Source organism: Diospyros lotus, chromosome 13, assembly GCF_014633365.1.
Source record: "Diospyros lotus cultivar Yz01 chromosome 13, ASM1463336v1, whole genome shotgun sequence".
Taxonomy (NCBI): Eukaryota; Viridiplantae; Streptophyta; class Magnoliopsida; order Ericales; family Ebenaceae; genus Diospyros; species Diospyros lotus.
Genome location: NC_068350.1, coordinates 7,507,985 through 7,521,574, shown reverse-complemented (window position 1 = coordinate 7,521,574; position 13,590 = coordinate 7,507,985). Strand labels below are relative to the sequence as shown.

Here is a 13,590-nt window from a genome sequence, read left to right as displayed (position 1 = left end):
TTATTTAGTATAATCAATATTTTATCTCGTTTAACTTTATTTAATCAATATTTGATTTGGACACCAAATGCATCATTAGTGTATAAAACTTTGTTATAATTTAAAATTATTAGTTAATCATAATTAAATATTTTAAAATGCCCAAAATGGCCTCCCATCTCTATCTAAAAACCATGCCTTAGCGGAGTTAATTAGCACCCGATCAAACCCACTTTTAGACATGAGAGTTTGTTGCAGAAGGTAAAAAAATAAAGTAAATTACAAAGAATATCACAAGATTAGCAAATTTATAAGAAATATATTTGATACAATAAAAATAACAAAAGTTATTATGGAGTGCTTATAACAAATTTGTCCTTGTATTTAAAAAAATACGTATAATTGTTTCATTTTTTTTTCTTAAATTGAACGATAATAAATACTCCTATAATTTTATAAAACGTGTATGAGATGCTTTTGTAATTTCACAGAAGTGGAGTGCCCTTATAATTTTAGCATTTTCACAAAATCCAATAAATTTTCACTATTTTTCCAAATTTATTCAATTAATCTCCTATGAGTGTCTACATAAATACATTAAAAACATAATTATATTAAGTCATTTACCTTTTTGTCCCTATATTTTAAGAGAAATTGATTCACCCAATATTTTTAATCTCCACCACCTATCATAGCTTCAAACATTGGCTTACAAAGGGGAATTTTTGTCAACAAGTACACATCCTCCTTATTTGTCGATTAATATTCATACTTAAATCTTATTATGTGATTTACAAAGAATATTGAATGTCAAATTAATTATTTATTAAGATAACATTTGTTAGAATAATTAAGATAATATTGTATTAAAATAAAATTATAATATTTTTCGAATCAAGGTATTAAATGGTTAATATAAAGCTTAGAAGTAATTTAATATTTTTTATAAAATTATTTGTTAAAATTTTTGAAATACATTAAAAAATATATGGCTTGTTTTTTTCTTATCTATAAAATTCAATATATGTTTATTTTGAGAATAGGAGAGATCTAATTTTTTTTTTAAGTCACGTGAGTTATTTTATAATGATCGTTATATAAATTTAACACACACAATAAAATATGAAATGATTTAATATTTTATATTTTTTCTCTATATATTGGTTAACAAATATTATCTAAAGGCTACTATTATGGATATTTTCCATACCATTTTTATGGGCTAGACTCGACCCAGCAAATCGGCCCAATTCTTTAAAACCCAATAGGCTGAAGGCCAAGCTCGTCAGAATAAGGTCACATGTTGCTGAGATCCGAGCTCAAACCGCACAACCAAATAAGCTCTCAATGATGCTCCTAGCTTGCTGGCTTAATCGAGCGAGCTCTCAGCAATACTTTCAGCTCATTGGCATAATCCTTCAACTTGCATAACAACAAAATTACGGAACAACCAGAGATAGGGACTCACCTATTCTATATAAGGCAAACCATATCTCGGATAATGAGAAATTAACTTCCGATTTTATGGGATTGATAATGACATATTGTCTCCATAATATTATCATATTATTTTAGATTTTATATAAGTTGTAAACACCCACACTATAAGAATTAGTCAAAAACACCATTACAAATAGACAACAATAATAAATGACATACTATTACTCTACCGAAATAATCATATAATAGTCGTGAAGTAGGCAACGTTCTAATCGAACTACGTAAAAACTCTCTGTGTGTGACTTATTATCTGTTCTATTTTGTTTATTCTCTTGACTTTTGGATCCATTATCTCATTATTGGTTTGCGAATCACGATAGACTAATTCTGAATGTCGACAACTACAAACTCAAAAGGATATTTTGGATAATTTATACACATATATATGTCAACACCAACGAAGATCATCGTCACGACTTTTAAATTACTATTTAACAGTAAGGGTGACTGTAATGTCATAATAGAGTAATTTTTACATATTCTCAAATGTTATTAATACTTTTTGCTAAACTTTATGAGTTAGATTGCAATTTTTTTTTATAAATAACGTACTGAAATTTATAGATGAGTCATGTTTTATATTTTAATATAAAATATTTGTTGGTTAAAAATATTTACATACTTTTTGCTATTTAAACACCAAAAACCAAAACTAGTGGAGTATTATTTTGACTTTAATTTTTTTTTAAACTAATTATAATCATTAGAAGTATTTTTATTTCTAAAAGTTGAGATATTTATGAAGAAGAATCTCCAAATTTGATTCGTTAAGGCCTGTTTGGAACCATGAATTCGGTTTAATTCAATTACAAATTGTCCCCATACGCACACATATTTCATGGCCTGAAAACGCCCAATACCATTGGTACATGGATATCAAGCGCATCGATCAAGCGCATCTCCGGGGCAAAAAACGACGATTCTCGCCTGACGGCGCCAGTTACCGCACTGCTCACCGCTGCTGAAGTCTCCGGCCGATACCCGTCAGAGAGAACATGAAATTTCAGGGGGCTTTCTCTCTATAAATTCATTAATTATTGCAGATTTTCTCTCTTTATTTTCTAGACCAGACACATGATTCGAAGCATGGGACTCACTTCCGTCGTCTGCAACAATGGCTTCAAAGTTCTTCCTGCTTACGAGGCCAGCCTGGTCAGGGTTTCGCCAGCCTCAGCGTTCAGGATTAGTGTTCACCCCTTCTATTCAGGTACCATTTCTATTTGTATACATGTAGATTACACATGCATAATTTCACTTTCGGTTGGTATTTGAGTTGAATTGGAGTTGCAGGTCGCAGGGGGTGTCGTCGATGGCATTGTCCGCCGATTGGATGTTCGAGAGGAACCGAGCAGGAGGAAGGGCTGTCTCGCTCAGGTGAACATACTTCAGCATTGAATTATGCTATATATGTCTCAAAAAATGGTAATTACGGTTATAATTGTGCGGCGAAGGAGTGATTTATCATTGAAGACGATTGATAAGAGCGAGTTTGTCTCTGGATGGGCAGCCGCCTCTGGAACGTTAACATGAGATGTTCACACTAATATTATTGCCTTTCAGGGGCCGTTAAGTCAATAATTTAGGAGTTACATAATTATTCAATGATTGTCTTGTGATAATTGGATTTATGACGACTTACTACACTAGCTTGATTTGGTGAGTTCCAGTCATTGTTAGGGTTTAGAGGAGTTTGATAAGTTGCAATTTCTTGTAAACTTATTTATTTATTTTTGCATTTTATTATTTGTTATTAACATGCCTAATGTTTGTGATAATGCATAATAATCTTCCTCAAATTTCCTAATGCAGTTACTTTGTTATAGTTTCTCTGGATATAATGTTTTGTTCAACTGCATACCAGAAGGCGAGATACCCAGTCCTCAATCTTCTCACAGTATTAACAGTGTTGAGACCTCTCCAACTATCCTTTCAAGTAACCCGAAGGAAAAGAAAGATGAAAATGAAAATTATGGGGCTCATGTTAGAACTGTTGTTAAATGTGTAAGAACTTGATATCTTGTTAAATGAAAATTATTTCTTGTAGTGACATTACTAGAAGCCAACAGAGTTATTTATTGTTTTAGGTATGTGCAGCGGTTGCATTTGGTATTGGTTTGGGCTTCAAAGATGGAGTTGGCAAGGCATCTGAGTTTTTTGCTGGGTATGGAGCGTGAAGCCTATGCTAGTTTGTTTGACTGTAATGCTATAACTTGTATCTCAGGGGGTCATGGTTCTTCATCAAAAATTAATATTTCTCTGTTAGTGACTGCATATTTCTGTTGCTGTGTATAACAAACCGCCTTCAATATTCTTTAGTTAATATAATTAGTTTTCCCATACTAGCCTACTAGGTGCCAAGTATTGCTGCTTCCTGGAATATCCTTGAAATGTCTAGGCAAGTGCTTCATCTATTTAGGCAAACTCTGAAATTCAATGTTCTGAAGATCGAACCAGAAAAGGGTAAGGGCCAAGGTAACAATCGAATTTGATTTCAAAATAAATAAATGCTATAACTTAGACCTGAAAATAAAAATGAATTGTAAAAAAAAAAATGATACCCTGATTGGACTGGCTGATTCACTGTTTCAACTAGCAGTTAAACTTCTTCGAATGTGGTACAACCAGATTGGGTGGCCAATTTTTTCCAGCCACTTGGATCAGTCCAGTGACTGGTGTCTGGTTAACTTGGTCTGAGGGCAGTTCAAGTGCAGTTTTATAAAAACTGCTGAAATTTGAGTTCGGCCTTAGCATTCAGCACTTTTAACTTTAAACTCAATGGTTGATGTAGCTTTTGTCTGGTGCAGCGTATTGCTGAACTACCATGCCAAAGGACCTTCTGTCTAAGCACTGATGGAGATAATGGCATATTGCTCCATATATAAGTTATTAGTGTAATTTTATTGCTGGTCAGTTTTCCCTGAAATTCTATGTGCAGCAATTAACTGATCCTTGTTCTCATGAAAAAGATGTACATGATTTCTGAAAACATGCATTTTGATTTGGCAATGAAGCATCTTCTTGTGAAGTTTTTTCTTTACACGTGAGTTGTAGAATAATATCAATACTTCTTATCATTCTTGCACTTTTCATGGGGGCAAAAGGTTAACTTTGAAATAAATTTTTAGCTCGCATTACTTGATTTTACTCTCTGCTTCCTTACATGCTGAGCTCTGCATATTCTTGTATACTCAATAGGGATCAATTTAGTATCTCCTTTTATATGTGCATATCTAAGTCTCTATTTGCTTCTCCTGCTTCTTGGAATTGGCAATCTCTTCATTTAAAATATTTTACCTATTAGCATTTAAAATATTTTACCTAATTTATGGTTGTCCTTACATATTTTTTTCCTCAATGCTATGATTTTTGTTGTGTCTTCTTGCTTTGACTCAAGGTTTATATTTTTGAGTTTTCCCCATAGTTCAATGTAATTGATGTTCTTCAACATGTCCAGGTATTTACTGGAGCAGAGTTTGTCAGTGGACAATCTTTTTGTATTTGTTTTGATATTCAAGTACTTCAAAGTGCCAATTCCTTATCAGGTGATATACAGAGCTTTCATACTGAATAAACTTTTGCGACCTTCATATCTGTTTGGTTTTGATTTATTTGTTCTTTTATGATTGAATTTGCTCACATGAAGACTTTTCATGATTTTCATGGAAGTAGAGTCGGGTGCTCTCGTACGGAATTGTTGGTGCAATCATCTTCCGCTTGTCGCTGATCCTTCTTGGAACAGTCACCCTTCAGGTTAAATCTAATTAGCTATGTACTCGTACATGTGCACATAAATATTTATGCATGCAATTCTACATGTCTCCAAGTTTGTGTATCCACTTTATTGTTGTTGCCTTGCTGATCGAGAATGTACTACATGTTTTTCTGGTGTATGCTTTCTTTTTTCTTTTTCATTTCTAATTTGTTCAATTATAAAATTTGTCTTGTTAATGTTTTAGAGATTTGAAGCAGTAAACCTGTTGCTGGCTGCAATACTTCTGTATTCGTCATTCAAGGTAATTTCTTCTTTGAAATACATGTTGCTATCAGTGATGCAGTATCTCTTATATTAGTATTTTTATCAGAAAAATTTCCTTAATATTAATTTATTCTTTGAAAATCTTACTAATATGGTGATCATGTGCTAGTTATATTAAGAATTATAGAATAGGCAAGTGTACCTTGATTGATTACCTTCCTATTCTGAATTTGGATGGTAATTTACAAGAAATATAGCCCTCTTTGACTTTTCTAAATAACTTGCATGAATGCCCATAGGTATATACTTTATATTCTGTCTAGAATAAAGAAACTGTGGGTATGCTGCTTCCAATGGCAAAGGTACTGTGGCTATTGTTCTTCCACTGAGGGTGTGATCAAGGTACATAAAGTATGGTGACTACTAAACCTAAATTGTTGCGATGTTCAACTCACTCTAAGCACAGTAATAGAAGACAAAGGAACAATTGTTGTTCGAATTCTTTAACTTTGGCTCTTTATTGTAAGACACACCTTGAACATGTTGCAAGTTGTATTTTGTCTATGGTTACTACTAGAATCCATCATAGGCTATCCAAAAGTGCCCGGACCTGTTTTTGCAAATAGCTAATTATAAGAATAGCCTTATATAAATTTGGCTAAAATTAATTTGTTCTGTCCAATGAATTTGCCAATAAACAAGATATGTAGTCACTGGCCATTGCATATTTTCTAGAAACAATTTTTGGAATTAGTTCACCAAAGAAATATTGTTACAACTCTCGGGTAGAACTCACCCTAAAAACTAGCTGTTAAGGGGAGGGTGTACAAGAGGTTATAAACCCCACACTCCTGGGCTGAACTTCCAATGTGGGATAAGTCCCATACCCTGTAGTGGACCATAACATACCACGGCATTGTAGTGTTCGTTCGGGACTAGCAGTGGCTAGTGCACAGGGCATTGGGTTGCGGAGCGTGGTGGTATGCTATGGTCTACTGCAGGGTATGAGACTTGTCCCACATTGGAAGTTCAGACTCTTGGTGTGGGGTTTATAACCTCTTGGGCACCCTTCCCTTAATAACTAGTTTTTGAGGGTAAGTTATACCCGATGGTTGTAACAGTGGTATTAGAGCCAGCCCCATGGCTCTCAGTGCAAGCGAGCGGCGACGGAGGTGATGCCGGCATTGCAGTGTTCGCCCGGGACTAGCAGTAGTTAGTGCATAGTTTGCTGTCATGGGCGTCGGGTTGCAGAGCGTGGTGGTATGTTATGATCCATTGTAAGGTATGAGACTTGTCCCATATTGGAAGTTCACACTTCTGGTGTGGGGTTTATAACCTCTTGGGCACTATCCTCTTAACAACTAGCATTTGAGGGTGAGTTTTACCCGAGGGTTGTAAGATGTTGGATCTTTGATCTAACAGTGAAAATTCTCTTTGATCTGAGAGGGAATTCGCGGGAATAAGGGAGGAAATGTAGAATTGGGAGATAGAAATAGAAAGAGAGAGAAGGAACAAGAAGTTTTGGAGGGAGAATTCAAACTTCAACTATCAAATCATGCCTTCACAATGAGTTGAGCTGATCTCTTATACAGCCTCAACTTGGGATTGGCGCCAAAACAGTTGCCAAGTCCCTTCTAGAACCAGCCAAGTTGCCTAACGGTCTACTTACAACTTGCATTGCTTGGAACCTTCTACTAGCAGGCTAATTCCCTCCAAGCATTACAGTAATAGCTATGAATGGCAACAAAGTAAAAGATAACAACAAAATAAAAGGTCACAGCCTTGGTACATGACAAATATTTGGCTTCATATTCAAAACTAAAACAAAACAAGCCTTAGTGTATTTTCAGATCCATGCGTATTGCTGTTTTTATAATAGGGGACTCTCTTGTTCATATCTTGGCTGACATTCTTCCTTTTTATGTTTTTTTAATGCTTGATGAGACTTGAATTTTGTAACGTCATCTTAATGCAGCTATTTGCTGGTGAGGAAGAAGACTCTGATTTATCAGACAACTTTATAGTAAAGACATGCCAGAAATTCATCCCTGTCACGTGTAAATCTCTCTCTCTCCCTCTCAATGGCCTTCCAAGATGCTTAGTGTTTTTACTTTTTAATGCCATTGCTGTGATGTTTTTATCAATTGGAATTTCTAAACTCATAAATGACTAGAAGAGTTTCCATTTGATATTGTGAGAGCCAATACCCTAGGAATAATCTCAGGGAAGTAGGTTTATGCAGTCAATTAAGAAGTTTGTAGATCTGGAGCTTGAGAAATTCACTTTTAAAGTAGCTAAACTACAATGTTTTGTACACTTTCTTTTTCTCTAGTTGGACTTTGTTTGCTGGGGTATTCATCACCATCATCATTATCAATTGCACCTTATCCTAACCAAGTTAGGGTTGGTGGCATAACATTCATAATGTCAATTGACTTCATAAAGTCACACTGACAATACAAATCCATGTAAAAGAACCAAGTGACAAATTTTTTTACCAGGTGCCCTTCTTGGCATCACTCTCTAGCGAGGGAATGATGAGGTAAAGTTCCAACACCATTCTTATATGGAAAAGTTTCATGAAATGGCGGTGAATGAAGATAATTAGACAATTGATATTGTTATACTCCATTATATAGCTGATATTGTGAAACCAATATGTAAAACATGGAAACACAACTTGAATATAAGTGATTATTTGGGGTATTGATAGCTTAAAATTAGTGATTATGCTATATCATATCATAATAGGCACTTGAAGATGTATATTTTTTATTTTTATTATGTAATCAAATTTCAGGGTAATGTTCTATATATATAGCAGATGGCAGTATAGTGGTGATTTTTGAGAAGGCTATATACTTACTGGGAAAAAGGAAAGCTGTTGGTATCCTGATCTCAATATGGAGATATTTCTGTTTAATGTTGTTTGCTAAAAGAGACAAGAGCCATCTTACTTCTCCTTTTTTCATAACATCATTTTCTTATCAATTTTTTAGAATTTTTGTAAGATCACTGAACATTTTTTTATGGAATTCTCTTACGAAAGAACTTTATTGAGGCATGAAATGCTGAACCTTGGTTTCCAAGTGTCTCAGCTACCAATTGCGTATAAAACCTGTGGTTGTACTCCCAGAACCATTTTGAAAAATAATCCCCCCCCCCCCACAAAAAAAAAAAAAAAAAGAAGGTTGAAGTTAGTTATGTGAACCATATTTTTGTGTCTCCAGGTTTTTCAAACCAAATAGAATTCACTTGTATGTGGTGATATAGTTATTTTTTTCCTGTTCTTTTTGTGGCCCAAGATCCTAATCTCCTGCCATGATGTTGCAGCTACTTACGATGGAAACCGATTCATAACAGTTCAAGATGGTGTTTGGAAAGTAAGCCCTTTCTGAATTTATCTTAATGCATGGATTAAACATTGTATTCTAGACACTTTAGTTTTATATAGATAATTTGTCAGCACACTTGATGATAGGCCATTATTTTGAGTTAATTTTTGAATTGATTTCTAACAGGCATCACACATTTTGGCAGGCCACACCTCTACTTCTAACAGTAGCAGTTATTGAACTCAGTGATATTGCATTTGCAGTGGGTTTTCTTTCTTGCTTGTCCATCTTAGATGTGTATATTTTAGCAATTTTGTAGTTAATATTTTAGTGAAAGCTTGGTGCAAATGTTTCAGGTTGACTCTATACCAGCTGTTTTTGGTGTTACTCGAGACCCTTTTGTAGTTTTCAGCTCTAATCTCTTTGCCATCTTAGGTAAATCTAGTAGTTTCATTCTTTTTTAGAACTTTTATCTCTAATCTCTGTCTTAAGTAGTTATGATCCACTATTTCATCTGTTTAATTTTTTCACTGTATTTTTATGATCACCTGTGTCCATTAAAGTTTTTTAGCAAACAAGACTAGAATGAAAGGCAACATATATTTCTGTTAGTTTAGGGTCTGTTTAATTTTTTTGTTGTCTCCAGTTTTTTGTTTTTGTTTTCAGAATTTTGTAAAAAATAGAAAACATTGTTTGGTGTATGTTTTTTTTCCCCCAAAAAGTAAAAAAAAATAAGTACCCAGTTTTCAAAATTTTGTAAAAACGCAAAAGCATAAAAAAAGGTTCTTCTGTATTTGTTTTTCATCTTCCATTCTAATATTTTGGCCAACAACTGCCTGATATCGGGTTGATCCTTTGCTTCTCTTCTCTTTTTTTCTCCTGCTTTTTCTTCTTGCTTGTCGGCCATTCTTTCTTCTTGTTCAGTTTTTTTCTTCTTGCATGGTCTCAAGCTCCAAGGCCTCCGGCTTCACTCTCCGGTTGGCTGGAAAAGCCATTTCTGAAGCATGCTACTTGATGGCCCCACAAAGTAAACCACTGTTGCCTCAGAGATTGCCTAGATCATTCTACTGCCTCTTGCCTGAAAACCCTGACCTGCTCTGAGTGCTCTCCCTTCCTTCTGGGTCCCTTTCCCTCTCCAAGCTTCCTCTCCACCATCATCTTCTGTTCTCTCTTGTTGTTTTCTTTTTCAGGTAACGTTCTGTGCATTGCTAAAAATTTTCTCCTCCTAATCTGACCACTTCTGCTTCATCTGCATTTTTTTTTCTCTTTTTAGATTTTTTTCCTCATTTCCACAAACATTTGTTCTTCTGTGTTTGGTGCTATACGAAGTGTTTACAGTAGGAAACTGACGATTTTTTGCTTCAGCTGCATTTACCCCTGTTTTTGAGCTATTTTTTTGCTTATTTCTTGACGTAAATATTTGTTTCTTGTTGTTGCTTCTATGTGAAGTGTTTTAAGCACAAAGCTGATGAATTTTTGACTTCGGCTGCATTTTTTTTTCTCTTTTTGAGCTAATTATATACTTTTCATTTCATCTCTGTTGATAAACCTGTGAACCAATCACACAGCCACAGGACCAAGACCAAGAGAAGTACCAAGAAACAATACGAAATTGGAAGCCAAAACAGAAACAAATATCACAACACAACGCACCCAAGAACAAAGAGATTTCGGATCAAAAGATCCTACTCACGGCAGAGGCTCCACCTCTAGTCAATCTACTAGAATAATCAAGGAATTTACAGAATACATATACGCACAAGATCATCATGGCAACTCACAAATTAGAAACCATAACAACGAGAAATGCAAACGAGTACAATGCTCAAAATACCCGAGCAACCCAGCCCTCATATCTCATCAATCTCTCACAAAAACCACCCCAAGTGATACATACTAACTGTGAGACAAGATTGGAATCGCACGCTTTTTTGTTCCTTCTGATTGCCGAGTTCGCCTTTCCCGTTCTTCGATCTTGCTCATTCGTTCTGTTCTTCTTCTTGCCTTTTCTCTCTCTCTATTTCAGATTAGGGTTTCTCGTGTGTGAAAGTGTAAGAGAAAAACCTTTTGTCTTAATTCCCCCAATTTGTTGGCTATGAAGCACCAAACGACATCATTGGATTAAGCTGGTTGGAGGGTCACGTGCAGCAACTGCAGCCTGCCAATTGGTAGCTATTGGATGGCAGCACATAGCAACCATCAGCTGCTCTCTGATGGCGCCCAATTGCCTTTTTCTTGCCTGATCTAATTCCTTGCTCGTCTGCCATTTCTGTTGGAATAATCATCGTGCTTGCACGATTGGATCTCAGCCCTTCATCCATGCTTTATGAGGCCTGTTCCAAGCCATCCATCATCGCTTTTAATCCCACCCCCCAAGATGTGAACCGGTCAAATGATTGAGACGAAAGAATCGATAAGAAACAAAAGAAATGGGGAAAGAAAGATCGGGCAGATGGGAGAACCTTCGTCTTCAGGCTAGGGTTTCTGGTTTGCATCTATTTCATTCTCTGTATATGCTTGTATAGCTTGGTAGTTATATGGTTCGATAGGTTTTCTGCCTTTAATCTGTATTGTGTGATTATTGGGCATTTTTGAGTTCACGAACCATTGATTGTACAGATAGTTTATGAGGGTTTTGTGAGGGTGTAATCCTTGATTCATTACTTAGTGCAGTGAGCTCTTCTCACCAGAGCTTAACGTGGATGTAGCCTCTTTTGAGGTGAATCACGGTAAAATCCTCGTCTCCCTTTATTGTTGTCGTTTCTGTGTTTATCGTTTCCACTTTGTGTATGTGCGTTCTGCTTCCGATTTTGGCTATCTTTAATCTTTGATTGAATTGGTTTCGGTAAATACCCTAAGGTATTGTTGTTTAGTCCCAACAATCTCCATAAACATTTATTTCTCTGTTACTGCTATCTGAAGTGGTTACAGTAGAAAGTTGATGATTTTTTACTTTATCTGCTTTTTCTATCTAATATTTTTGTTTTTTGTGTTGCTCCTCAGCTGAGTGTAAGCCTCCTAGCAACGGATTTTATTTGTTGTTATTGCAACATTCTGTTGTATGTGAAATTGTTTCGGTATAAAACAAAATTTTCAACATCATATAGAATAAAAAAAAAAATCAACACAAGCATAGGCCTCAAATAACGTTTTGGTTTTTGTTTTAGATTCTTGAAAGCAGGTAGCATTATCAACACAAGAATCTGAAAATGAGAACGGCAAATGATCACTTGAAAATTAACAATAAAATCAAATGGGCCACTGGATAACATTTTCTATTTGATCTGTCAATCTGCTTCTCCTTATTAGGTAATGAATGTTTCCTTAAATGGAGCTCTATTTGTTCTTCTACTCAATTATCTACTAATTAAAACACAAGGGCATCAGTGTAGCAAAGTTTAGCCCCTTCATTGACGTCATCTTGTTCTACAAATGTAGGTCTGAGGTCGCTGTACACCCTTATTTCTGAGGGTATGTCCGACTTGGAGTATTTACAGGTGAGAGGTGAACTTGCTAAGGCTTAATTATGACTCTAGCTGCATGAATTTGCTGGTTCTGTATTTCTATTTTCAACCCATATCTGGTCATCACGGCATATTTTATTTTGAAGTATGAATCAACAGCACGGGTTATAGGAATTTTGTCGAGGCTGATTGCCTTGAAGCTGCAAAAGCATCTCTCCTCACTCTTTGAAATACAATCTGGAGAAGAAGAAATATGACACAGATTATCATTTTTCCCATCAATTTCTTCCCCATAAAATAGACTTTTAGTGTCTGGTATTTTACCGTACAGCCTACTTGCCCAATGCATTGGTTACTGAAATTGGTATGAAAGCAGCAGCTGATACAAACAAACAAACAATAGAATGATGATAGAACGATGAAATCAAAATCCCCAAGAGGCCTGAAGCTCCTCCCTGTTAAACAGTGATATCAAATATATTCTTAATTTACCTTCTTTGATCCTTATTTATTTCTAAAATACTGTTCGTCTCTTACAAACCACGCAACAGGACTGATAAAATATTAAAGGATAGCTTTCCAGGGTTCTAATTGTCTGTTTAATCTAAGCTTAAGCATCTACCATTTGCTTTAATGATCTTCATTTACATTATTTTGTTTTGATAAGCTTCAATTTGTATTTTGATTCCAATTTTCTTTCCTTGATCAGCCATCCATTGGAGTTGTTCTGGGCTTTATTGGGTTGAAAATGATCTTAGACTTCTTTGGTGGGTACTTCTTTCCATAATGATTTATGTTTTCTTGCCCCCCTACCCCCATAAAAAAAATAAAAAAAATAAGAAAGTAAACAGTAATTACTCTATTTTAGAACCCCCCCCCCCCCCTTCCCCCCCCCCCCTTTTTTTAACCCAAAAAAATGCTTTATCTTAAATTCTACTTAATTAGGAAACTTCAACTCTTCCTGCAGGTTATCATGTATCAACTGAAGTTTCTCTTGGTGTGGTAGCAACAACTCTTAGTTCCGGGGTGCTGCTGAGTTTGATGACGAAATCTGATCAGAATTAGATGAGCAACCTTTCAAGTACTGTCATGGTCCTTAATTCTATTACATATTAAACCCATCCTCTCACTCCAAGCCTGTCTAGTTTGCTATTTCCAATCAGCAAGTGAATAATCACAAGTCATAAGACCCCTGGTGCTTGTTCATTCATTTCATGTCGATGACAACAATTACAGTTCATTATTTTGTTAGGTGCGATGTATTATTGTAAAGGGTAATATTTAGGGTCATGTTTAAAATGCGTAGTGAATGCATTTTATTTTTACATTTATTGTA

General features: G+C 35.3%; 1 protein-coding gene across 11 annotated transcripts; it reads left to right on the top strand.

The window, feature by feature from the left end:
* The first annotated feature begins 2,295 nt into the window (after positions 1–2,295).
* On the top strand, positions 2,296–13,581 carry LOC127788430 (thylakoid membrane protein TERC, chloroplastic). Of its 11 annotated transcripts, none has more exons than XR_008020383.1 (15): positions 2,296–2,686; positions 2,770–2,853; positions 3,289–3,480; positions 3,564–3,640; positions 4,934–5,021; positions 5,149–5,229; positions 5,436–5,492; positions 7,431–7,512; positions 8,789–8,838; positions 8,996–9,052; positions 9,147–9,225; positions 9,715–11,519; positions 12,229–12,287; positions 12,964–13,021; positions 13,222–13,252. XR_008020383.1 is itself a non-coding variant. In XM_052316677.1 (14 exons), exons 2-14 carry the CDS (start codon positions 2,789–2,791, stop codon positions 13,317–13,319), a joined length of 1,029 nt encoding a protein of 342 aa, XP_052172637.1. In that variant the 5' UTR covers positions 2,298–2,686; positions 2,770–2,788; the 3' UTR covers positions 13,320–13,581. The 11 variants fall into 11 exon arrangements, 2 of the variants coding, with proteins under 2 accessions (XP_052172637.1, XP_052172636.1); XR_008020382.1 differs by having other exon boundaries at positions 9,715–12,099; positions 13,222–13,246; XR_008020385.1 differs by having other exon boundaries at positions 2,297–2,686; positions 11,464–11,519.
* The last annotated feature ends 9 nt before the right edge of the window (positions 13,582–13,590 follow it).

Coding starts and splice junctions, on each gene's coding strand:
- LOC127788430 (XM_052316676.1), top strand. CDS start 2,594: ATGGCTTCAAAGTTCTTCCTGCTTACGAGGCCAGCCTGGTCAGGGTTT. Junction 3,481..3,563: donor TTAGAACTGTTGTTAAATGT/GTAAGAACTTGA, acceptor TTATTGTTTTAG/GTATGTGCAGCGGTTGCATT. Junction 5,022..5,148: donor AAGTGCCAATTCCTTATCAG/GTGATATACAGA, acceptor TCATGGAAGTAG/AGTCGGGTGCTCTCGTACGG.